At 37.9% G+C, this 26,675-nt stretch overlaps 1 protein-coding gene across 1 annotated transcript in view; it reads left to right on the forward strand.

Moving 5' to 3' along the window:
- Positions 1 to 25,921, forward strand: part of LOC136885091 (activator of 90 kDa heat shock protein ATPase homolog 1) — a 71,372-nt gene extending 45,451 nt beyond the window's left edge. Inside the window, exons 9-10 of the mRNA XM_067157534.2 lie at positions 11,882 to 12,018; positions 14,343 to 25,921. Of these exons, the coding sequence (XP_067013635.1) occupies positions 11,882 to 12,018; positions 14,343 to 14,430 (225 nt within the window). The 3' untranslated portion in view covers positions 14,431 to 25,921. The remainder of the gene's footprint in view (positions 1 to 11,881; positions 12,019 to 14,342) is intronic.
- The last annotated feature ends 754 nt before the right edge of the window (positions 25,922 to 26,675 follow it).

Here is a 26,675-nt window from a genome sequence, read left to right on the forward strand (position 1 = left end):
CTTTAGACTACAAACATCATCGATTCAGTATTGTGCTTTAGAAGCAGTCCCTTGGTCACTAATGCTACTGTTCTACGATACTGGGGCATTGCGAGTCGGATCCATCCGTTCATTCTTCATCCTTACGTTTTGAATTCTGGTCAGTGGAGGATTTTGGACTTTTAATTTGTCATTACATTCGTCTCATATCGTACCATTAGGGGCCGATGATGTAGATGTTAGACCCCTTTAAACAACAAGCGTCATCATTATAGCGAGAATTCATAACTGCGAAAACTTTACTCGCTATAGCGGATTGTCGTTATATCAGACTTTTTGGTAAAAGTCCGGAAAACCCCTACACTCATTACAGTTAGCATGTACAGTCTAACCTTGATACCTCAAAGTAACTTAAATTTCCCGGCCGTTTGTCCTATTCTTCACGTGTTTATTTCTCTATTGCTCGAAATCCGGTTACATGAATTTCTCGATTTCTCGAAACAAATATTTCCTCCCTTGAAGCAAAAAATACTCTGTAACTCGATATTTGTGCAACATCAACTATGTAATACGGCATTTGTGGTTTGTGAGGAACAGTTAACAAGTGAAGAAAGGGTCAGAGCAATGTTGGGAGCTAATGTGACGAGAACCGAAAAACTGAAACTTCTAGTGCTTGGAAAATCTGCGAAGCTTCGCTGTTTCTCGGGTGTGTACGAAAGCAACCCCCAAAGTCGCGGATGATAACCTTCATTTACGAATCTAAGCTGCATGTTATTGACGAGAACTTTCAATGCGAATTTAACAAGATGCAAGAAAATACAGCGAATTCTCATAATGTGTGTTCTCATTAAGGTGATTTCTTTCTTAGCACGTCGTAAATTCGAAGTCCCGATTCATGTCCTATTAAATCTTATTTAAATGGCCTTTTCATGTATCATGAAAACACATTTCAAGCACGAGTAGAGTAACGATAACTTTTCACTATACAGTAGAACCTCGATAATTCAAAATCGTTTAATTCAAAATCCCACCTAATTCGAACAAGCTCTAGTTCCCGGAAACCTGAGAGATACTGTTTTGCATGTTATTGAAATTGTTTAATTTGAAATACGGATAATTACCGAAATTGACTTTTTATTCGAAACTGCCTTAACATTTTAATTCGAAAACACATAATTCGAAGTCCGATATTTTAGTCCCAACGACTTCGAATTGACGTTTTACTGTATGGATATATATATTTAATGCTATTTGTTCGGGGTGTCGACCTATAGAGATCTTTTGTCCCTACTTGCACCATGTGATATGAACCTGTGTGTAATTCGAATGGAGGAAGTATAGAGTGTTGAATGTGAGGAAAGGAACATGAAGGACGACACAAACACCCAGTCCCCAGGCCAGGGATATTAATCATTTACAATTAAAAACCCCTGACCCAGCCGGGAATCGAACCCGGGGACGCCAGTTGACAGACGGATTCGTTGCCCCCTACTCGCTATAAATTACTCAGGAATAGCCTTTTCGAAATTTAACAAGATGCAAGAAAATACAGCGAATTCTCATAATGTGTGTTCCTCATTAAGGTGATTTCTTTCTTAGCACGTCGTAAATTCGAAGTCCCGATTCATGTCCTATTAAATCTTATTTAAATGTATCTCCTTTATTGTGTCAGTAAGATCACATTTTTCCCAGTGCTGAAATTGTTCTTTGTCATCTCTTGTGAAAGGAACGTGATTTCCAATAAAGATTAGAGCCCTCACCACAGGAGGCAGGCCGGGGAAAGTTATGCGAAAACGGGAAGTGACCTTGAATTCCAGAACTTTAGAGAGTAAATTATATCTTCGGGAAGAAAGTCTTTAGCCTCAGGAAAGTTCAGTTTTGCTCTCCGGTTTTCGGTGATATTACTGAATAATCCAGTAAGCCTATTTGTGCTTGTATTTCATATTCCATTCAGAAGTTAGAAATGTATTCTGTGTTGAGCGATGCAGTGAAGGTTAGCAGATAATTGTCATGTGATAGACTACGTAAGGATTAGGAACATAATCTTGTGAAGTTGATTAGCGTGGTGTGTATTTTGTGATAGCCCCGTTAAGATACTGAAGAATTTTTTTAATCTTTTATTAACGAAGACAAATCCAAGAAGTGGACAGGCATTTGCATCTTTAAACGGTGGCGTGTATGTTGAAACTCGCATCGTAGAGTTTCAGCTCCATTCAATCAAAGTGTTGTCGTATTCAAGATGACGGTCAAAGTCATTTCTCTCACTCATGGCCAATTTTAACCACCAAATAATTCATGGTCTATAATGCACTGATACTTTTATGGGGCCCCACTGCAAATGTTTTTATATTTGTTATAAGGTATTTTACACATCTCTTAATACACGTGTTTTAATTTAATAAGCCCCAGTGGAGAAGGTTTTCGTATTTGTTCTCTTGTCTTTTTCACTCCTTTTAATATTGTCATCGTATCTTTAAAAACGGTAGGTACCCTATATCTTTCAATATGCCCGTGCATACACGACGTAAAATGCACACATGTTGGAAAAAACATCAAGTGTTTACATATTTGTGTTGGATAGTTTTTATTCGTGTACCTCTGTAGCGCCTTTTTTCGCTTAATACATTTTCTTTTCTTAACCTCCAAAATCAGTCATCCACTCTGCACCGTATCTTGAGGGGTGTCTCATTCTTGCTTAATTTCAGTACATAGTTCTAAAATTAGGCGGTCGTTTACTTCACCCTTATTTCTAATGAGTTAACTACTGCCATCAGCCACGTTATTTACACATTCATTACAAAAACATGTTCTCCTTCATTTTGAATTGAGCTTATAGAACACCAGTTTATGGGTACAGTAGAACCTCGGTGCATCGTTCCCAGAACTGTCATTTTTCCGTATCCATCATTCAATTTATTCGGTCCCGAAAATGTTCCATATAAACCAATATTAAATTTCCTCGCAACTATCGTCCCTCGAACTATCATTTTATCGCATCGATCATCAAAAAATATTTGTCCTCGGCCACAATTTTCCCACATGGATCAATTGTACGCAAGAATTATATACACAGAAGTTTTTGAATTTAAAGAGACAGCTGAATACTCTAGCATATAATAGCGGCAACTCGTTACGCGAGAATGTACGAGCGATTAAGAGTTGCTAGTCTTGAGCAAGGATCTCGTATGCTAGAGTATTGTACGCAGGTTATTCACGCCAATGCTTCTTTTCGACCCACTAACCGGCTGTAGGATGCTAAAAGGTTAGTTTTTTCCACCTATTCAATACATATAAATTTTATAAATTAGGAATTTATTATTGATTCCACTTGAGACATGTTTCGCCCTTCATTGAGGGCATCATCAGTCAAAATATCACCTCAAGGTAAAAAATCAGGTAACTGGTTAGTAGTTGACAGTACAAATTAATACATATTATTAATACAATTACAAAAATTAAGTATGGGAAATAGTTGTACAAAAGTGATGGTTGAACATATAGGTTTATAGATGAAAAGTCAGCACCAATGCCTAAAATTAACATAGTAGAGTTCGGCAGTGGTGCTCTGGAGAAACAGTTGACGCAATCATAGGGAAATAAAAAGTTAAGAAATAAAAAATATTTACGGTACATTAAAACAATTAAGGGAGAAAAGGTGTGGTGTTCGGCGTCAATGTTTGTAACCAAAATTAATGTCAAAGGTTGGTAACTATACAGTATTTACATTGTTCAATTGAACAGTTGAGATAAAGTTTTTAAAATATTTACATTATAACATTCAGCGTAAATGTTTGTAATAAAAACAAATGTCAATAGTTGGTAACTATATAGTAATTACATTATCTAATTGAATAGTTGAGAATTTACAAATATATACATAATTACAAAAGAGCAGCTGGTGTGCAAGGATAAAAAATCTTTTTAGTACCAAGTGCGTCCTGATGTTTTAGAGGTTGGAAGAAGGAATTAGTATTGACATTTCAGAAATATGTAGAGCAGTTTAATTTAGTTAAAATCACCGGGGGTAGGGAAATATTTCATAGCCAAATGAGGTTTTATAGGTATCAAGCTGGAAGTTTTTCAGTTGCAGTGCCGAGATCGGTACGGAGACTGGTCAGTGTGGATGGAGATTCATGGGTATTCCATGCGTTTGAACGGCAACAATGGTGACAGTTATTAGTGGGTAATTGCTAGTTATATGGGTAATTGCTAATTATGAAAATGTTGCGGGTTGAAACTTTCGCTTATTCTTTTAGTTGACTTCTGTAGCATCGAATGTGATGTGAAGACATCGGTGTGAAATGCCCGTGAGACAAATTGATATTGTTCCGTGGAATAAAGTATGGCGGACTTCGGGATGAAGTTATTGTTCTTATCTAGTCTGGTGAGAAAGAATAGAGTTGCTTGTGTTGTGAACTGCTGTGGAGAGATTAGAATGTATACGGCAACTGCAGAGTCAGAGCGTTAAAGCTGGGGTGAGGCATCTTCTCATTCTGACTGTGAAGAGGAGCCGTAGTGGCACGCCATATTTGTGCCGATGTGCGCTGGGTTCCGGCGTGTTGTTGAAAGTTGTATTGTATGCAGTGGAAGTTATCTGATGTGTCGCTGAGAGGTAATTGATGATGAGTATTGGTGGACTAAGAAGGAGGCTAACCGCATGTGCGTATTACCGACTGAGCCTCCAAGTCCACCAATACTCATCATCAATTACCTCTCAGCGACACATCAGATAACTTCCACTGCATACAATACAACTTTCAACAACACGCCGGAACCCAGCGCACATCGGCACAAATATGGCGTGCCACTACGGCTCCTCTTCACAGTCAGAATGAGAAGATGCCTCACCCCAGCTTTAACGCTCTGACTCTGCAGTTGCCGTATACATTCTAATCTCTCCACAGCAGTTCACAACACAAGCAACTCTATTCTTTCTCACCAGACTAGATAAGAACAATAACTTCATCCCGAAGTCCGCCATACTTTATTCCACGGAACAATATCAATTTGTCTCACGGGCATTTCACACCGATGTCTTCACATCACATTCGATGCTACAGAAGTCAACTAAAAGAATAAGCGAAAGTTTCAACCCGCAACATTTTCATAATTAGCAATTACCCATATAACTAGCAATTACCCACTAATAACTGTCACCATTGTTGCCGTTCAAACGCATGGAATACCCATGAATCTCCATCCACACTGACCAGTCTCCGTACCGATCTCGGCACTGCAACTGAAAAACTTCCAGCTTGATACCTATAAAACCTCATTTGGCTATGAAATATTTCCCTACCCCCGGTGATTTTAACTAAATTAAACTGCTCTACATATTTCTGAAATGTCAATACTAATTCCTTCTTCCAACCTCTAAAACATCAGGACGCACTTGGTACTAAAAAGATTTTTTATCCTTGCACACCAGCTGCTCTTTTGTAATTATGTATATATTTGTAAATTCTCAACTATTCAATTAGATAATGTAATTACTATATAGTTACCAACTATTGACATTTGTTTTTATTACAAACATTTACGCTGAATGTTATAATGTAAATATTTTAAAAACTTTATCTCAACTGTTCAATTGAACAATGTAAATACTGTATAGTTACCAACCTTTGACATTAATTTTGGTTACAAACATTGACGCCGAACACCACACCTTTTCTCCCTTAATTGTTTTAATGTACCGTAAATATTTTTTATTTCTTAACTTTTTATTTCCCTATGATTGCGTCAACTGTTTCTCCAGAGCACCACTGCCGAACTCTACTATGTTAATTTTAGGCATTGGTGCTGACTTTTCATCTATAAACCTATATGTTCAACCATCACTTTTGTACAACTATTTCCCATACTTAATTTTTGTAATTGTATTAATAATATGTATTAATTTGTACTGTCAACTACTAACCAGTTACCTGATTTTTTACCTTGAGGTGATATTTTGACTGATGATGCCCTCAATGAAGGGCGAAACATGTCTCAAGTGGAATCAATAATAAATTCCTAATTTATAAAATTTATATGTATTGAATAGGTGGAAAAAACTAACCTTTTAGCATCCTACATTCAGTATCTTCAATACGGATAGCAATGATTTTTATCACTTGCAACCACTAACCAGCCCCTAGAAGTATTCTTATTTACAAGAATTAAAACTGAGGCACTATAAAACTCAAATTTTCCATCATTTTCTGTGTTGCTATTGGCTGGCTAGGGCTGCCAGCTTCGTTGAAAATGTGAAAATCGCGCAGTTTAAAATAGTCACAGTGTACGTCGGGTACGTTTTTACATTAGTCACAGGGTTATTAATCGCGTTGTGCCTTGTGATGTTTGTGGGATGTTAGACGCTTATCGACTAATTTGTTGCCCCCCTGCCCAGTTGTCTTGTTACAAGCCGGACCTAACCAAGCCAGACCAATAATATTTTCACTAGACTGGTCCTGAAACTAATCCCTAAGTTGGCAGCCTTGCTTAGTCCGTTGTGACATCATCTGAGGCGCAGGGTGGTAAATTTCTAACTTCTGTGGCCCTGTCCGAGCCGCGCCGTGTGGGGTCTCTAACCTATCATTCGCGAAAGGTCTACGGAACCTGCACTGAAATACAGGTTATCGCCCATTGCCATTAATGCCAATTGAAACTACGGGACAAAACCAGAATGCAACAAGAATGGGTGAGAACTCTAGTTATGATACTTGGAGTTGGGATCTTGTTGACAATAAGCCTGTTTCTGTAACATGCAAACCAGTTTCTGAAATTCATTCTGTAGTGAGGACGAGGTTGGGGAATAATCCAAAAGAAATAGACGTAGTGAATTAATTTCTAACCCCACAGTTCTGGGATCATGTTATGAAGGGAACCAATGCTTATGCTTCTACATTTCATTAATTTATCTGCTCCCCTTGAAACCAGTAATACTTACATGGAAAAACATTGGTTTTCTGTTACTATAGACGAGCTAAAAGATCACTTTGCTTTGTGTATTCTTATGTCACGGACAAAAAAGCTTGCATTGCAAGATAACTGGTCAAAACGTAGAGTAATAGAAACTCCCATATGTAGTGAAACCATGCAATTCAACCACTTCGTTTCTATAAACAAATTCTTGTGTATTTATATATTTTTTTTTTTTTTTTCTATGGGCTTTACGTCCCACCGACACAGATAGGTCTTATGGCGACGATGGGATAGGAAAGGCCTAGGAGTTGGAAGCGGCCGTGGCCTTAATTAAGGTACAGCCTGGTGTGAAAATGGGAAACCACGGAACACCATTTTCAGGGCTGCCGATAGTGGGATTCGAACCTACTATCTCCCGGATGCAAGCTCACAGCCGCGCGCCTCTACGCGCACGGCCAACTCGCCCGGTATTCTTGTATTTTAGTGCAGACTCCTCCAAGTCAAAGCATGACAAACTAAGAAAGGTTAGACCTGTTATAGATTTACTTTTGGACTCATTCAAGTTTGTGTATACTCCAGGTGAAAATTATTTGCATTGATGAATTGATGATGAAATTCAAAGGTAGACTGTCGTTCGTTCAATATAATCCACCCAAGAGAGCGAGATTCGGTATCAAGGTGTACAAAGTTTGCTCTTCAGAGAATGGCTATTGCTCGAATTTCAAAATATATACTGGGAAGGATTGTGAGGGAGGATCTACCTACAATGATTTATTATTTAGTGAGAGGATTTTTTTGACATGTCTAAGGGTCTTCTGGGTGTTTGGAGAACTTTGTACATGCTATTGGCACGGTTAGAGCAAACAGGAAACATATGCCTCCTAAGTTCAAGGAAACACAGCTAAAGAAGGGTGAACTTACTTTCGCTTCGGCGAACAAAATCCTAGTCGTAAAATGGATTGAAAAAAGCCTGTACACTTTTTGTCAGCTCAAGCACTATAGACCAGATTTTGTTACAGTGTAATTAAAACGAGGGAAGAAGCTGTAACCCAACCTGGCAGTCGATTATAATGGGTGGGGTGGGGTTGACTCTCATAATCAGCGACGGGCGTCTTTCCCACTCATGAGGAAGTATGTGAAAGGCTATAAAAAGATGTACTTCTACCTCCTTGATATGGCATTATTGAATTCCATTCTCATTTGGCAAATTCTCAACCCAACAATGAAGAATAAACACAGCATTCCGCATCAGTGTTGCAGAACAGTAGTTAGTAGGTGCTCAAATACCGCAGAACCTCAGCAGAGGCCGTCTCTACACTGGTACCACCCCATTGAGACTTGAGTCAACATTCTGGGCACTTCTCATCCAAAATTGCCCCTACAGAGAAGAAAGTAGTGCCATCCCTGCGATGCTAAGTGTGTTACGCGCAGGGTCTACGGAAGGAAACCTCTTTTCAATGCGTCAAATGCGTGGTTGCCCTTCATGTTGATAACTGTTTCTTGGTATACCATACAAAAACTGACTTCTCCAAACCATAAAAACGTGATAAAACTTGAAAAATGTTATAGTGTGTGTCTTCAATTTTCCTTATTCAATCAGTCAAATTTATGTTAAAGTGACTGAAAAATAAATGGTATGTAAGGGAATACTTCCTTTCACAAGTAATGGTAGGCCAAAGGGTTAATTTACAATAAGAGAAATGACCTTGGAGGTTTTCAAATATGAGATGTAAGGGAAAGTGAAATGAAACAGCTTAGAAGTCTCGCTTTTTATTTTCATCGCGTATATCATGGTTGCAGTAGTTTGATACCGTTATGTATAGTATGAGCATGTTCTGCTCCATGGCTAAATAGTTAGCACGTGTTGTCCTTCAGTTCTAGAGGTCATGATCGGGTCGGGAATTTGAACTTTCGTTGGTTAATTCCGACAGTTCGGGGGCTGTGTGTGTGTGCCGACTTACGCATTAGGATTCATCTTAGGTAGAGCCACATTTTCATAAGCGCATAGATCGCCTATCACGTGACAACTCAAAAGATCTGCACCTGGCTCCAGACGCCACACGCCAAATACAGTACCCATGTTTTGTTATTGTACTTTCCCCTTATTTTATGTCGCCCGCATTTATTGTTTTCCCGCATCCATCGTCACTTTCTCCCTCCCCCTTGAAAAACGATTCATCGAGGTTTTACTGTATTGCTGATCGACTCCAATATCGCATTAGAGTTCAAATGTCGACCAGGGAGCTCACTAGTACACATAGCGAAAAAACTACACCGAAGATTATCGATCACATTCAATATAATAGCTGGAATTCATAAATATTGATAGTGCAAAAACATATGCACGCTTAGTCGCTCGTAATAATGGATGCATCAGTGCCAAGGTTCTTGCTGTTGCCAAAGTATAATACATGGTTTAATATAGCGATTTTCAAGGGACAGAAAAAAGCTGTCATTATAGAGGAGTTCTCGCTATATTTCCTTACTCGCTATAGCGGACTTCTACTGTACTTTTATTTATGGATATTAACAGCGATAACCCGGGGGTAAAGATTCCATTGACCTTTCACAGACTGTATTTTAAAGATCCAACACGGCGCACCTTGGACGATCTCGCAGCGGGCTATGCGAGGCTGCCAACTTGGGAACTAGTTAAAAGACCAGGCTAGTGAAAAGACTATTGGTCTGGCTTGGTTAGATCCAGCTTGTAACAAGACAGTTGTGCAGGGGGCAGTAAAGCGCTCCACAGGCCTCTAGCATTCTGCATGCTCCACAAGGTAGGACGCGATTAATCACCCTGTGGCTAACTAAAAAAAATACCTAACGCATGCTGTGATGTTTTTTAAACTGTGCAATTTGCTAATTTTCATCAAGGGAGGCAGCCTTAGCTGGTCATTAACAACACAGAAAATGGAGGCAAATCTGAGTTTTACAGTGTCTCTATTTTAATTCTTGTAAATAAGATTACTTCTAGGGGTCGAAAAGTGTTAGCAATAGGAGGCTCGTAGTGTGGTTGCGTGTAAATAACCTGCGCACTACACTTCGCCCTACAAGATCCTTGCTCAAGGCTAGCATCTCGGAATCACTCGTACATTTTTGCATAACAGGTTGCCACTATTCTATGCTAGAGTATTGAGTCGCTTTGAATTCAAACAACTTTTGCGTATATTTTTCTTACAAACAATCATTCCTTTCAGGAAAATGTGCCAGAGGACAAGTTTCGTTTTTACGATCGATGTGATAAAATGTTACTTCGAGGAACGATACGCGCAGGGAAATTTAACATTGGTTTATATGGAAAGCTTTTGGGACCTAATACATTGAACGATGACTACGGGAAAAACTACAATTCCGGAAACGGTGCATCGAGATGCTAATGTATTTGCTAATGTTCAAACATCTTGTGTTATAGTTTCGAAATCCCTATAACATAATACACTTCTCTGTCAATCACAATTATAAGCCTGGATTTTCCGCGTAATCAATACCTGATTTATTTTCGATGTATTTAATACATTTAGCAGTCCACGAACCTACTACGCTGCCGTAGCAGGGGGAGAGGCGATACTCCCACGTGGCGCGTCCCAGGTGGCGGATAGGGGTTCCTAACCGGCTTGCCGGCGGTCTTGAGTGAAATAAAATAGCTCTTGCAGACCAAACACACAACACTCTGTGGGTGGGGGACGCAGGTGAAGAATACACCCACGGTATCCCCTGCCTGTCGGAAGAGGCAACTAACAGGGCCGACCAAGGGATGATTGTATTAGATCCATGAAACTACCTGTGATTAGTATCACTACAGGGGGGACACCATGGGTCGCTTTTACTTGTGCGTAGTACCACTTTGTTAGGTACCAAATAGGTTTGTGATTAGTAGCACGCAGGAGCACCGTGCGGTCAGCCCTCCCACATAGAGTACACTGTCGGCTTTTACAGTGCCTGTGATTAGTAGCACTATATGAGGAACACCATGGGATAGTACGAGTCCCTGTGGTTAGTACACTTATGTGATGAATACCATAGGTTTGCGTTGCCTGTAAATGGCAGCGCAATGTTTGGAATACCGCGAGTCCATGCTACTTTTGATTAGTACCGCACCATGACAAATACCATGATTCTACTTTCCTAACGATAAGTACCATCATGAGGGGCCGATGACATGGATTATGGAACCCTTTAGCCTGCAAGCATCATCGATTCAGCATTGTGCTTAGAAGCAGTCCCTTGGTCAGTAATACTATTGTTTTACGCCAGTTTCTGTGAATGTGAAACTCTGCGGGTTGGATCCACTCATTGTTTTAAATTCATATCCATCCATTCATTCTTCGTCCTCACGTTTTGCATTCTGGGCACTGGAGGATTTTGGACTTTAATTTTTGATTACATTTCAACTCGTTTTGTACCATTAGGATCCGATGACCTAGATGTTAGGCCCCTTTGAACAACAAGCATCATCACATTTAGCAGGTCATCTTCAGCCGCTGAAGAGCCTTGCAATTTGTTTCAAAACTTGCACCAAATTGGAGTTATAAAGGTTTAAAATTATGTCTGAGAGTTCATTTGTGAAGTGTCACTGTTATGGCCTTGATGTTCTATTTACAAACACTTGATGAATTGTACATTTCTATATTAAAACAAGTATGTATTTTGCATGTTTTGAAGGATGCAAACTTTGGTAAAATGAGTTGAAACTTTATCACAAAAATTGGGTGCTTGTCGACATCAGACTTGTGGTTTGCCGTTTTTAAATGTGTTTGACATTTATATGCACATTAGTTCATAAGAATAATCTAGAGTATATAAAGTCTGTATTCATGTATCAGGCAGTCTCAGCATGTTATTTCTGTTGTATTTATGGACTGAATAAAGTTGAAATGCAAGTACCTGAAATGGAGTAATTTGTGGTGAAAACTAAAACATCGAAAACCTATCATTATGCTGCAACATCTCTACTACAACTATTAAATATTATCATTAATAAATTGTTTTGTTGTAGGTTCCAAACCAGAAAATAGTTCAGAGATGGAGGTTAAAGAGGTGGCCAGCAGAACATTACTCAAATGTTACAATGACAATCGAACAAAAAAATGATCACACAGAGCTGAGGTTAAAACAGACAGGTATTCCGTCGAGGTAAGTGAAAGTCTTCTTGCTGTCAGATCCCTTCTAGAGAAAATTTAGATTTTTAGTAACAGCTTGATATACTGCAGTTTTGGTTATAGCGTGCAGAAAATGACCTAGCTCTTTCTTCTTTACTTAGGTTAAAGTCCACCTCTCTTAGAAACAGGCTGAGACTACGCCCGCTGCAGACTGTGCGATTATGCATCCAAAGTTCCAATTAATTTCATTATGTGCAGGGATAAAATTCTTGTCTCACTACATTTGTGCTTTGCAGCTAGGGAGAAGTTATGAAAGTTAAATGCTGGATATAGAAATAGTTTGATATTATAGGCACCTTCCACACATCACCTATCACCATGCTCCGACGTGCATTTAATCTTCCTATAGTGGTCCCAAAGTGCACTTTTCAATCGTCAGCAAATGTTCTTTACTATTCTACACATTATACAGCAATCTTTCAGTGTAAGTTGGAATATTGTCGTGCAATATTTATCACGGACATTGCAATGAATATTAGTCATGGATTCCATATAGAATTAGTGGATAAAACCTGTATCTTTTAATTTACATATTTGTGTACTGTGTACCGTCCCTTGAATAAATTCAAAAACAGTCTTACTAATAAGTCGGGCTGAGTGACTCTGACAGTTGAGGCGCTGGCCTCGATGAAAGATCCAAGAGGCGGCTCTATATCTTACGAAATTCTAGTTTTCACAGCACTACGACATGGGCGTGGAATGAGGTTAATGATTATCATTGATATAATTATTACTAGTGAGAATAATATACTGCTGAAATATGTGTATTACTGTTCTTCTTTATTCGAACTTTCTCTTCTATTCTTGCTACCGTGAGGCTTTTTCATCTTTGTACTTTCTTGGACTTCACTTCTCAAAAGGTTTTGCTCCTAGATAATCAGCGAAAGCGATCATAAAGTCGGTCAGCGTGAAGAAATACGCCAGTGAACTGCAGTGTGAGATTCCTACAGCTTGGAATGAGTGTATATGTGCATTATAGTAATACAATGCATATACAACGTTTATTATTAAGAAAAGTATGCAACACTTATACGAGATTTATTCAATGTATAACTATAAAAGTGTTAAAACAACTGTGTAAGGAATTTTTATTATTAAGACTGTGGATGTTTAAAGATGTCATATTCGTATTTTATACCGGTAATACGTACAGTGAAACCTTGTTAAGACATTTTTGCAGAGAACAAGGTAAAAGATCGTGTTAAGCAAGAAAACGTACTAATGAATCTACGAATAAAATTTATCCATCAGGGATATGAAAACGCTAGAAAGTTTTTTTTTCCGACATTAGGGCATTTAAGTTGTGTATCCGCGGGTACAGTGAAAACTATAGGCGCATCTACCATTTCTAAAGATGAAAGTATTGAAAGGTGTGAAAAGCGTGAGAGAACAAATATGAAAACCTTTTCTGCTGGGGATTATAAAATAACAAGTACTGACACACTGAAAGGTGTGAAAAACGCCATACAACAAATATGAAAACGTGTGCACAGGGACCAACAAAAATAACAGAGGTATTATTTCAGGGCAGTGGGTTATTAAACATTATTTTCTTGTCACACACTTAGACAGTGAATCGGAGGTCGAGGAATGACTTTGACCGCAATTTTGACCAACACCTTTGAGTTTCAACTCGAACACTAGAGTTCAACTCATGACCTCTTCGCGCTTCAAGATGCAGACGCCAGTCAACTTTCTGACAAATTTTAATTTTGTCTTCATTAGTAAGGAATTTCAAGATTTTTTTCCGTATTCATTCCATACAGTAACTGGGCTATCACAAGACAAATATGCACCACGCTAGTCAATTTCACACGATTATATTCCTAATCCAGATGTAGGCCACTGTATCACGCGACAAATATTCACTACACCTCACTGTACCACTCAACACAAAATACATTTCTGCCCTCTGAATGGAATGCGAAATACAAGCTCAAACCGGCTCACTTTAGAAGAAATTAGTGTAAGTCTATACGGATTAGGTCTTGAAGTTTATCACGTGTAAGAATGGTATACTAGCGTATAATTACATATTCATTTTACTCTTGCAGTGATATTTCTTTTTTAATGTGGTGGGCAAATACAGTCTTGCAGCCAATACAGTCTGCTCAGCCAAACATGAACATGTGTTCTTTCAGTGCATAAAGTCTTTCTTTTCAGATTGGTCCAATTCATTTAGTTACAGCTTTTTAGATGCCAGAGTATGGGAGGACAGGCTTCAGAACTGTCCTATTATTGTCATTATGTTGAAGCTCTTTGATTGATACTTAACGTCAAATGTGTGTTCTCTTTCAGTGAAGTCGACACTACCAAGGTGAATTGGGAGCGGTACTACTGGACTGCCATAAAGGTGACGTTTGGTTACGGCTCGTTCGTCATGTGATGCTAGTCAAGTGATAAATAGGAAGATTGAGACTGTTAATGATTTCGTATTATTTTATTTTGCAATCTCCTGTGCTCCTTGCACTTCGTAGCGTCAGTTTGGTGATCTTGGTTCGTTCGACTACGCAGCCTGCACCCTATATTTTTAATACACTTTTTTCTCCGTTGATGAGACTTTCTCAGAATCTGAAGGTGATTGAATTGATGCTGCATTGTAAGAAAAAAGCAAAGAAGAGAATAAATAATTAAATTGTAAATCTAAAAGCTTCAAGTCATTATGTCGTGCACAGCAAGACAAAACGTGCATTAACGTGGAATCGTCCATAGATTTGTATTTAAGTTGACCCTTTCACTGCTAAATTGATAATAAACTTGGTAAACCCTCTAAGGTGCCTTAATTTTCATACAATGTTACTAGATTTAATAACCCATTCACCTCATATATGAAAAGCCACTCTGCTTAATTTGAAACCGGATATAAATTTCCCAACCCACTAATTAAAGGCTCTGCACTGTACTATGGCACACGAGACAAATCTTATCACAGGCTGACAGTCGGTAGAGGTGGTGGGGTTTTTTTTATTTTAAGCCTGCAGAGGATTTGTACTCGCTAGTAATGATACTTCTTAACGAGGGCTTGTTACAGCAAACTTCAAAACACTGCGTGATGTGAAGAGGGACTTATCTTCGCTGTAGTGCATTTGAAAAACGGGGCTTTCGAACCTGTGACATTAGAAAGCAGGGAGCGAAATAAGCCTTTGTCTCATTCTCATTAGGGTCAAGCCACCTAACATCTACCCATTTGTTTCTGTTGGGGAGAGACAAATGTTTCGCGATATGCTCAGTGCACCACAATAAGTTAAGGAGGTGGGGAGGGAACGAAAAATACTGAAAGCTCTGATCGAGGACAGTCGTGATGCTTATTTTGAAGAGTTTGACACCTCAGTTTCCAGTGAATGAATGACAGTTGGACTGTTTTTTTTCCTCTGCCACTCATATCCATTCATTCTCATTCTTTCTCACTCATTTTCTGTTTGCCTGCGGTAAATCAACTGTACGTAGCCCGTATCACACTCGGGGGCCAATCTGCCAAACTCGCTTAAATTATCACTGGATTCTCTTCGGTATATATTTCCCATACTTCCGATCCACGATCCAAAACACTTTCAAGCAGACTGTGAGGTCATGTACAACCCTAAACCATAACGAATTGAAAGGCATGTGAATTAGGGAAATGTTGCTGCTAATTCTAACACTTAATAAACAAAAGATAATGCGAATAACTAACATGAGTGTAAGACAAGCACATTTCCTAGGTACTGGAGGTACTTGCTGGGGTAGCCAAACTACAAGCAGAAATGTTTATTGCCTTTGTTTGGTGGGCAAGACCCATCATCTATATTGAAGACCGTCAAAGATGCAGTAGGCCTGCTTCATCATCTGAGCTGAATGGGTTATCCTGTCTCAGTGCCAGCTTCTGGCAAATGTGCTTGGGCTAAGAATGACAGCAGAAAACGTCTCTAACATGCAGAGGTAGAAGGAAGTTTTTACCAAAATTTTACAAAATTGTCAGCAAATAAGCATTTCTTTTATGAAACAAGTAAAGAAATAGCATGACCTATTACACTTTTCAAGGAAGTAACTCTACTGCACACTAAAAAAATTATACATTGTGTGTAGTGATATTGAGTAAACCTCATAAATTGTGCATTATCTCTTGACATGCCAGTGTGTTGGTTCACTGTCCTGTGTTACACAGTATCCACGATTTTAAAAATCCTTAGGGTACATGATGAAAACCTCTTGCATATGCTGCCATTTTTGAAGGTCCTGTGGAGATATTTCTTTAACTGAAACCACCAAATTTAGCTTTGTTTTCCCCCAAAAGTAATTGCTTCTAGAATTCAGAATGCTCCAGACAAGCCAGTTTCAACCTGATTATGTTCAAACTTTACACAGACCTGGACCTAAATGTTGTTCATAATTTACATTGTCCTTTGTAAAAATCGTTGGTAAGTTTCAGAAGTATCTTGAAGCAACGCATAGAAAATCACATGTTCTTAAGATGTGATGCCACGTACTATTCTTATCTTGGTCATTTCATCCCATACCCTGCTTTTATCCCTTAACACCCCTAAGAGCTATTAATCGCACATACCTGGGCTTCTAGTAGCAGATTGTTGCCTAGTTGCCCATGACTGCTCAATTCTGCAGAAAGGCATCTGTGTATACACACGTTTTTAAAAATTGGGTTGTCTACAAATTACTGATACACAGTTACAAAAAACCCTAAATGGGCTAATAAAGAGAATTAAAATGTGTATTCTGCTTTAGATACTAAGATATACTGAAGTCATTGTGGAGGAGGAAAGGTACATAGGTTGATTTTTTTAGTAGTGGCAACTATTTTTTTTAGATAGATAGCATGCATACAATGTTCTAAGTTTTACAGGCCTTTTATGTAACCACCAGCATTGTGTACAACACGGACGCATTTTGATACCATCAGCATTGCCTAATCTCTGAATGGGTGCAATCGATTGCTTGCAGAATATCTCAACTGTTCTATCACATGCAGTGGTTCCTTCATCTTGGAAAGTAGGTCAAATTTGCAGGGATTTCAATACAAAGAGTATTGGGGAGGGTGGGAGGATTGGTAGAACATTTCCCAGCCCCAATAAATTGAACAAATTAGCAGCCACTCCTGCTGTAAGCATCCTTGCATTGTCGTGCAGAATTATGGATGGATTATGCATAAAATGTTTGTTTTCTTCTCTGTACTGCTTGCAGATCGTTCAACAGAAATGAACAGTAGTACTCCACATTAAGAGTCTAGTTTGAGGGTATGGTATGCTTTATAACACCATCCCAATTGTAGGCGAGAATCGCCATAACTTTTACATTGGTGGGGTCTGTCGAATTGTTGTTCTTCGTGGTGATGTGTAATGACACAACTGTTGATTGGAATTTCAGATTTGGTTTATAAGATCTGGCCCATGTCTCACCAGTTGGTTTTAGGTTTTCATCAAACATGGGAAAGACACTCTTTCGCCCTCATAGTGCTGTGAGTATGAACAGTCATATAATAGCTTGGGCTAACTCACAAGTCATAGAGTTCTGATCTGTCTCCAGTAACGTGGACACATTCTGCATGTTGTTTTCGCTAACTGGTGAATGGCCAGGCCAAGGCATGTTTGACACATTTTTGCATCCTTGCTACTCTTCGACAAGGTAATGCAGATGCACCGCAAGTTTCTTGCAGTCCTCTATGACACCGTCGTCCTTTGCAACCTCTAGCACATTCAGTTTTTGTCCAGCTCCTCTGCTGTTGCTTCAAAAACATTGCAACTGATATATTCTGTGAATCCTCATTGTCAACAGTTCTGTTCCTGTTGCCACTGCATTTGCACATGGAGGGGCAAGGTCGTGTTTGTTTGCTTGGAGGGAGGCTGAGCATTTAATCTACATGTGGTATAAAGGACAATGCCTGGGTCCGTTTCACGGCAGTGCTACAGTATTGTTGCCGATATTAAAAAATCAACCTTTGTATTTGACAGCAATGCTCGTTTCAAGGAAGCCCACCTGGGTTACTAAGGAGGTGAAACAGTTCTTTTCAAAGACCTTTCACTCATTCTAATGCCAAGAGGGATAGAATGGCCATGATGACTATAACAAAAATGTTGTTAAAAATTTAACAAGAAACGTGTGTGTCTAACCTTTGTCCATTTCTGTTTGCAGTTGGATATTAAGAAACATAATACTACAAATTATTCCTCTGACCTTCCCAAGCTTAGTAAGTTTCGAACCAGAAAATAATATATTGGTGCACTTGAAGCATTTCGAAGAAATGAAAAGTGTTAGAATTCTGAATCTAATTGCAAAATTTAAACCAAACTTTGCATTTTAATTACATTTAAACCATAGTTTGTTAACAGTATCAGCAAATTTAATGTAAATCAGGCCAATATTAAACAATATAGAACATTCATTATAATCTCCCCTTATAGTTGAAAAGCCAGAGATATTTCCTTATCAAAGTATATTGGATCATAGCAGTGAAAGGGTTTGTTAATGAGATCAGGCTTATTTTTTTAACTGATGGAAGTTTTTCTTTCCTTTTTTGTAGTTTGCTGTACAGAACTGTCTTTTTTCATCAGTACAGTCTTGTAGACTGCACATTTTCATGAATTTATCTCCTTGTAGAAGTCTTACAAAAACTGATGAGGTGTAGTTTATTGGGAATAGAACTATTTATAAAGTTCCTTATATAGATGTTTTTGTTATTATAAAGAAACAATATTTACATAAGTGCATTAGCATATTGCAGTGGGCTCTTCAAATCCAGTATCATGACCCAAAGATCAAATGATCAGGTTTGTTTTTTATTTATTTTATTTAGCTGTTGGTGGCATTTCACATTGCTGTGTCTTGTGAAAACTATTCCCAAATAATTGAGCAGTGTACGTAAGCTTTCGTATGCTTACTATGATTATTATTTTCCCATTAATGCAGTTGTTTTTTTTTAAGTAAATGCCATTTTGTGTGGACTTGTCCTGATGATTATAATGTGCCTGCTTTCCTTTGGTCATCCTCTGGGGCAATGACCTTCAACGTCAAACAGGAGGATGGAGTTGGAAGTGCTCCAGGTGTTGCCTTACCCTGGAGGTGCGCACACACATTGACACAGTACTTTTTGGTTGCCAGATCTGATTGCGTCGTTCCTGATGTGGTTTATTAGGGAGATGCCTTTTGCCCAGCAGGTCATATACATTTCCATGGCATACAACTGACATTCAGTGATTTTTATGTTAGCATTCAGTCTTTCTTGTAGCATGATAACTTTGCTGGTATCGTTGTTTGAATTAGACTCCGGATATTCCATCTTCTTAACATTCATATTGAGAAAGGCAGTTGTTCCATTCATCTTTTTGTCTCCGTGTGCACTTAATTCTGGTGTGGCTGCTTTTCATTCTGATTGTTTAATTGCTAAATGTAACCAGATGAACAATGACAAGGAAATGATCTTGATGACATTGCATTTAGTGGCCTCGTGGTTGGGTGAAATTCCACAGAAAATGGTCCAAATACTGTTTCCGCCTTATTCAGTGTCATGACCAGGAACTGGCTGAATAAGCTCTGAAAATTTCAAATGCCAGCTTGACTTACCTGCGCTTGTATATAAAATAAAGGAAATGATTTCCAGTATCGAATACTGATTGCAAGTTACTCTATGTCTAAGCAACAATGCCTAAATGTGGGAAGTATTTATTATTATTAGACAGGTTAAGAAAACAGATGGAAACCAGTAAAACATATATTAATAAAATGCTGGGCTGAGTGGCTCATGAAGCCAGGTTCTATCCCAACTCAGTCCGGCGGTGCTCGAGAATGCTAAAGTACGCAGTCTCTAGCAGTAAATTTACCAGCACATAAAACTCCTACGTAACAAAATTTTCAGCACCCCAGCAAGTAGTTGGGACATATGATAACGATATAGTCGATATGACTTGCTATCTGGTAGGGTAAAACCGAATGTTGAAATTGAGATGTAGCCATAGAATTATTATTTTTGATAACTAGATCCCTGTGCGGATATGCAAAATATTGTCCGCATCCACGAATGATTATCCACAGATATTGCAACTATTGAAACGGATAGATCTGTAAACATAATACAATAGGCCTGATAACCTGACAACAGCCTCCTACAGTGAGACATTTATGAGGGATTTCCTTTTGCGACATATTGAGCGGTTCTCTTTTGGAACCTTTGCTCCTTCCTTTCCTAAATACAGGCAGGATCCAGTTAGGCTTACATTAGATTTACGCATTTATGGACTCGAGGCTCCTTACATCACCATTTTCTCATGCCAGTGTCCAGGGTCACCTCACCACAAGGAAAAATAACTGCATGAAATGTATGAAAGAGTCGCTTGTTGAGATTTGTAGAGTATACCTGAGTGAAATTAAACATAATTATTTAGAAATTATACGCTCTGCCATAGAATTTGCATCCACCAGACACTAAATGGATATCCACATCCATGCAGAGCTCTAATAACACAGGTGATAGAACTTGGAAGTCCCCCAACCTAGAATTAAGCGGAGACTTTCAGTACCCTCTGGCATTTAAATTTTCTGGATTCCTTGACTATGCCTGTTCTAGAATGCAATGTGAATGCTGTTAACAGCTAAATCAGTCCATTAGATAAAACTCTGAACAACAGTTTGATTGCTGGGACATGCCTCCTGGAATCCATCTCGAGGAGAACCAAGAAGTGACAAATTCTATATTAGAACAGTTTTTGTTCTGTAAAATGAACATGTTAGTAACTTTTTTAAAGGATCTTGTACAAAGAAGATAACCTGGTGATAAGTGTTTTCATTTGTGTTGGTTGTTCTTGGGGGGGAGTTCCGTTCGCTACTGCAAACGTTGAGGAATCTTAAGTATAGAAGTATTGTGAAACTTTGTTTAATAGTAAACACCAAAATGTGCCCAAGAAATTATATTTGTGATTAGCCCCTGAATATGGCCTTCTGCATTTGTTGGTCTACACTAAATTTTTAACATAAAAATATATGGAAAATAATGTTCTACATTTTTCCCTGAGAAAATGACATTGGTATAGTGTTTTTGCTTTAAGGGGAGATTGTACCTTGTATACTGACAATGTTAAATTTGTCTGTCTTAGGTAGGCCTACATTTATCTCAAGAACTATGCATGAAAGAAACTAAATTTTAGTAGCTTATAGAACATGATTCCCTTCCAAATGCCATTTTAGTAGCTGGATAGTTTGCATAACTGGTGTTTTAGAATCATTTAGTAAGTTATTTTTTTTAAATCTATTTTTTTCAATTTAATTAATTGATAATTACCAATTTCTCAGAAACTAACCATCTTAGGTCACTGAAAATTATACATATTACAAAGAATAAGTATCATTTATGCATTTTTTAAAGAACTTGGAGTGAATTAGTTTGCTGATTATCAATTAAGTTGAAAAATATGGATTTATTAGTAACTTACAAAATGATTTCTAAGAAACACTTAATGCAAACTATCTAGCTACAAAAATGGCATTTGGAATGGACAATCGTGCTCTATCTGCCACTAAAATTTTACTTTATCGTGCATAGTTCTTGAGATAAATGTACTTAATGAGACAGTTAACATCATCAATATTCAAGATACAGTCTCCCCCTTAAACAGTAAAAATCAACTAAAATATTCAGGGCTATAACATGATTCTTAGATTAGGAAGTAACTTGTGCAACTAGAGTTCAGACATTTATGAAGAGGCCTAAGAGTTTTAAAGCTCAAGTGCATGCAGTATTTCTGTATTTTTTAATTAATTAATAAGAGGCATTCCATAATTGAGTAGTATAAAGTTACATCATAAATGATGTGTCGTAACATGTCGGGATCTGCTGCAAAAAAAAAATCTGATTTATTACTTTTGGAAATTGGCACGTCTGCCTGTAGATGTGGAGGGGGGTGAGACCTGGTTCTAATGTACCTCAGCAAAAGTATTGATATTTTGTGATCCAATTCTTGCCGTTGATACTCTCTAGATTCAATTTATCTCAGATGAATCTCTATAGGAACATAATTGAAGCTGCTAATTCTCCTGCTTTAGCACTGGTAGCAATGATACATTCTACCACGCACTGCAGACCATGGTACCAAGCACAAGACCTTGGAACTTCTTGAAGGAAATTTAAAAAATTTCCTGTAGGCTGTCACTGTTGTAACAGCCACTGGGGTTTGAGAGTTTCGAAGATTTACTTATTAGAAATAAAAGACAAATATTATGTGGATAACAAATTTTATTCAATAGAACGTGGTAGACTTGAAATGTGGGTAATAACTCTTTGTGTAGTATGTTTCTTTGACATGGGAAATAGGAGACATAATGTAAAAGTTTGGGAGTAATATTACGAGTGAAAGTAAGATTCCATTGTTAAATTTACTATTCTATACAATTGACCACGATATATTCAAAACAACTGACCTCCAACTGAAGTCAACACAGCGCCATCTTATAACAGAGTATGCGTGTGATGTCACATATTTAGCACAAATTTTGCCTTACTTTAATGCGCTATTTAATGAAAACTACGTTCCAAATTTTTTTTAACAGGTAGCCTCCTCTTTCATCATCATTTGAGACCATTCAACATAATTGTAAATTAAATATGGCGATATACACGCTCTACCCGAACACTAAAAACATCTTAAAATTTTCTCTTTCAATGTATCCGTTGTCAAGGAACGTAAGTCTATGTTAATGTGTGTAGGAAAATCTGCGATCCTATAAAAACTATTTTTCCAAGCACCTTCAGGAGGTATTTTTCTAAATGAAGGGTTGTTCGTCTGTTCAGCCGCTTACTCCCAGTTTCCATTACCAGAAAACAATTTATACAATTATGTGTATTATTGCTAGGAAGTTGACTAACTCTGTTGTATGGCAACACATTTTTTTGTTCGGTTACATGGCTTTGAAGCTTGTATCAAGTAGTACTTCCTAAACTGACAGTTCATGGTTCAAAATTCAGTAATCTTCACTAAATAATCAAAATTTGTTTCTTATTGAACAAGACATTTTGCTTAATCTAGCAAAGTTTCACAGTATTTTTACGTACAGGGTTTTAAAGAGAACATTATTAGTTGCTCATAATTTTGTGTACTATGTCCAGTCATAATTATGAAAGCTTGAGTACATCTCCATTATATTTTGTTAATGTTACTGCGATACAGACCAGTCATGTCTAACTGCCTTGGGCATTGATGCTTGTACGTATTATTGCTAGCGATTTCCATAATGTATGTTCTTCAGTATGATGTAATGAATTACGTACTTACTTTTAAGTTCCATACTTGAAAATTCATCAAGTCCTTTGTACATATTTGTAATTTGATCAAATTCTGCCGAGATTTCACAAGTTCCAAGAATATTTTAGAAATATTTTGAGCTCCTTGCTAATATCAGACATTGTGTAAGCTCCCTCTGTGGATCAATGTTAGTGTAGATTCCAGGTTGAAAATTCAGAGGTAGACATGATATGGACTTATGCCGTGTCAAGAAAACAAGGTGAAACTCCTTGCGTTTTGCAGAGAACTTTGCTCCGCGACTTCAGAAGAAAATCTTGGCTGTTCCCGAGGAAGCAGAACCAGTGTGACAAATAACACAACCACCCTTACTAGTCGGAACTTTCAGACCCCTCAAGCCATCATTCGATTTCCAGCAAGTACTTCTGGTATGGTTCTGATTTACCCAAGTTTCATCTGAGTAATAAATTTGGGCCTTTCCTTCTTGCCCAATTTGATGCATTGTCCTCAAAAATACGACCCTTGCAGCAGTGATATCAGAACGTTCCTTGTGGAACTTTCTTCCATCATTACACTTCATGTATCTGAAACCCATACCCTTTAAAATACGTAGCATTGACATAGTACTTCCCTTGAATCGCACAGATTCGTCTTCCTCCATAGCCTTCACCAATTTCTTTGCCGTTGGACATTCACTTGCAGCATACGTGTGATGTATTTTGTGCCTTAGAACGTCTTGATTAAAACCATCTAAATTCATTAATAGAATTTTCACGTTTGTGATATTTACCTGGTGACTGTAATAGTACGCTACCACTTGCCTCTAATGAACATTTACTTTCCTGAATTATTCTCTGTACAGTTCTAAGGCTAATACCACACGCTTCAGCTATTTGTTCCTGTGACTTGGCGGCGTCGTGAATCTGCATGCCAGCATCTGATTCTCGCTTGAAGTACTTACTTACATTAAACACTTGCTCTCTGACTTGTTTATGCAGAACCTTACGCTTATGCTGTTCATCTTCCATGATTTAACACACGGATTTACAGTTAATGTTGCGAAATAACAGTTCCCTTCCTATAATCTTTACATTGAGTAGTTACCTTGCCATCACAAGCTCAAAACATGAAGTGAGCAGATTCGCTTTCTGTGGAGTAATGACGAAATTGCGCAGAAGCTCGCTAAACTGGGCCGTCATCGTTCATGCTGTGCAGTATAGTCTTGAGGAAATTGCTGACTTCTTTTTGCATGATGCAAAGTTTGCAAGGAAAAGATATTATTTTGTGTGGGTTTTTTAAGCGGCTATCGTCTCTGGGCGAGACTAAACATGATACCTCAGAATTTTCAAAAAAATCTCCATCATATTTATCTTGGTTAATGATTTAGTGTTTCAATTAATTTGTCATTTAAATTGCAAATAAATGAATTGTTATTCTGATTGCTAAGCCTTGATGCTTTGGGGGAAAGTATATCTTCGCATTATGAAGACATCATACAGTGTCACTTGAAGGAATACCTGTTGTTTAATTTTAAGAACATCGTTTGTATAAATATTTCTTTGGAAGTACTGGAGAGATAAGAAAGTACCTTATTCCCGTTTCTGCTTCCATGTGATGTATATAAATTATTAGAACGAAATGGCGTATGGCTTTTAGTGCCAGGAGTGTCCAAGGACAAGTTTGGCTCGCCAGGTGCAGGTCATTTGATTTGATGCCCATACGCCACCCACGCATCCTGATCAGGATGAAGTGATGATGATGATGATGACGACACACCCAGCCCCATGCCAGCAGAATTAACCAATTGTGGTTAAAATTCCTGACCCTGCTGGGAATCGAACTAGGGATACCTGCGTCCAAAGGCCACCGTGCTAACCATTTAGCCATGGAGCCGGACATTACTGGCATGTAGTGATTGCAATTTTATTTCAAGTAGTAAATTACAAGTCAAAATTACGTTTTTAAAAGTAACGATTACAGGTAAAATTTAATGAGAATGTAATTGTTAAAGGTAATTAGATTAATTTTACTCAATTACTTCCCAACTTTGCGCTCATTCTTGCATTTAAGGATAATCATTATCAATAAAGTACATACACAAAAAAAGAATTCAGTGAAGTAACTATACAAAATATGACATTATTATTATTATGGTCGAACAAAAAGTCTTTTGTATCTTGGCTGTAATGGTTATTAAGACCCTCGTATGCCATTATAGCATCGTTGCATAATGTACTATTTTATTATTACATATTTCAATGCTCAAGCAAGGTGTGACTTTTATAAGAATAAATCTTAGCAAGTTTTTCTTGACTTTATACAATCCAAAAGTTGCCTAGTATTAAATACAAGGGACTTGTGAATTTTGATTCTCTTTGTTGCCCGTCTTGTTGTAAACATCTTCACTGTTGCCAATGTTTCATTCTTCTTATTAATCACTGCCATCTGCCAGTAGCGCCTTATATTACATTATATTTTTTTTACTTAGTCGCTACTAACTGTAACTTCATTTTTATTTATGATTTACAGGTTTCAGGTTGTTGCTATACTTATTATAATTTTGTCTTTTAAGTTATACAGCGGGCTGTATTTGTGTAGTTTCATGTCCTATGAAGCCTGTATTTCTCATTCTGTAAATAAAATAAATATATTGTTAACTTATAGGAGAGTGTCAGTGATTTCTATCATTAATTCTTTACCTGTGCCTGATTCCTATATTTCCTGGCCATACATTAATGGCCAGGAATTTTTAATGAACAAGGGGAGTGTATATGTGAGGATTTACGAAAGGCAGAAGTATTGTCAGCAGTATGCAGAGATTGTTGGTTACAAGGAAAATGTCCAGGTAGAGGAGGCTAATACTAATAAAAGTATTGAAATTTACCCATGATAACAAAGACATTTACAATAATGTACAAAAGTTGGTAATTAGAAAAGCATCTGGAATTTATAAGATTTCTGGGATATCCTAAAGGCAGTGGGTTAGGATATAGTACCATGTCTGAAGTACTTACAGTGTTTGATTACTGTTTGCATGAAGGAGCTATACCAAATGAATAGGGCATGAATGCTCTGGCCGTGCACAGTGCTGACCCAGTGTCGAGGAGAGAGGAGGAGGGGAATTATGGTTTAAATTTCTGACCCTGCCGGGAATCAAACCCGGGACCCCTGTGACCAAAGGCCACTACGCTAACCATTTAGCCACAGAGCCGGACATTACTGGCATGTAACGATTGCACTTTTATTTCAGGAAATAAATTACAAGTAAAAACTACATTTTTCCACGTTAAGAAAACAGTATTGCTCTTGCTTACCTACAAGGAGTGAACACACCCTGTTTGAGATACCCATGAATCTTCATGATCAAGGGATATACTGTACTTTGTAATGTATTATGAAAGAGCGATAAAAAGGA

The sequence above is a fragment of the Anabrus simplex genome, chromosome 13 (genome assembly GCF_040414725.1).
Source record: "Anabrus simplex isolate iqAnaSimp1 chromosome 13, ASM4041472v1, whole genome shotgun sequence".
NCBI lineage: Eukaryota > Metazoa > Arthropoda > Insecta > Orthoptera > Tettigoniidae > Anabrus > Anabrus simplex.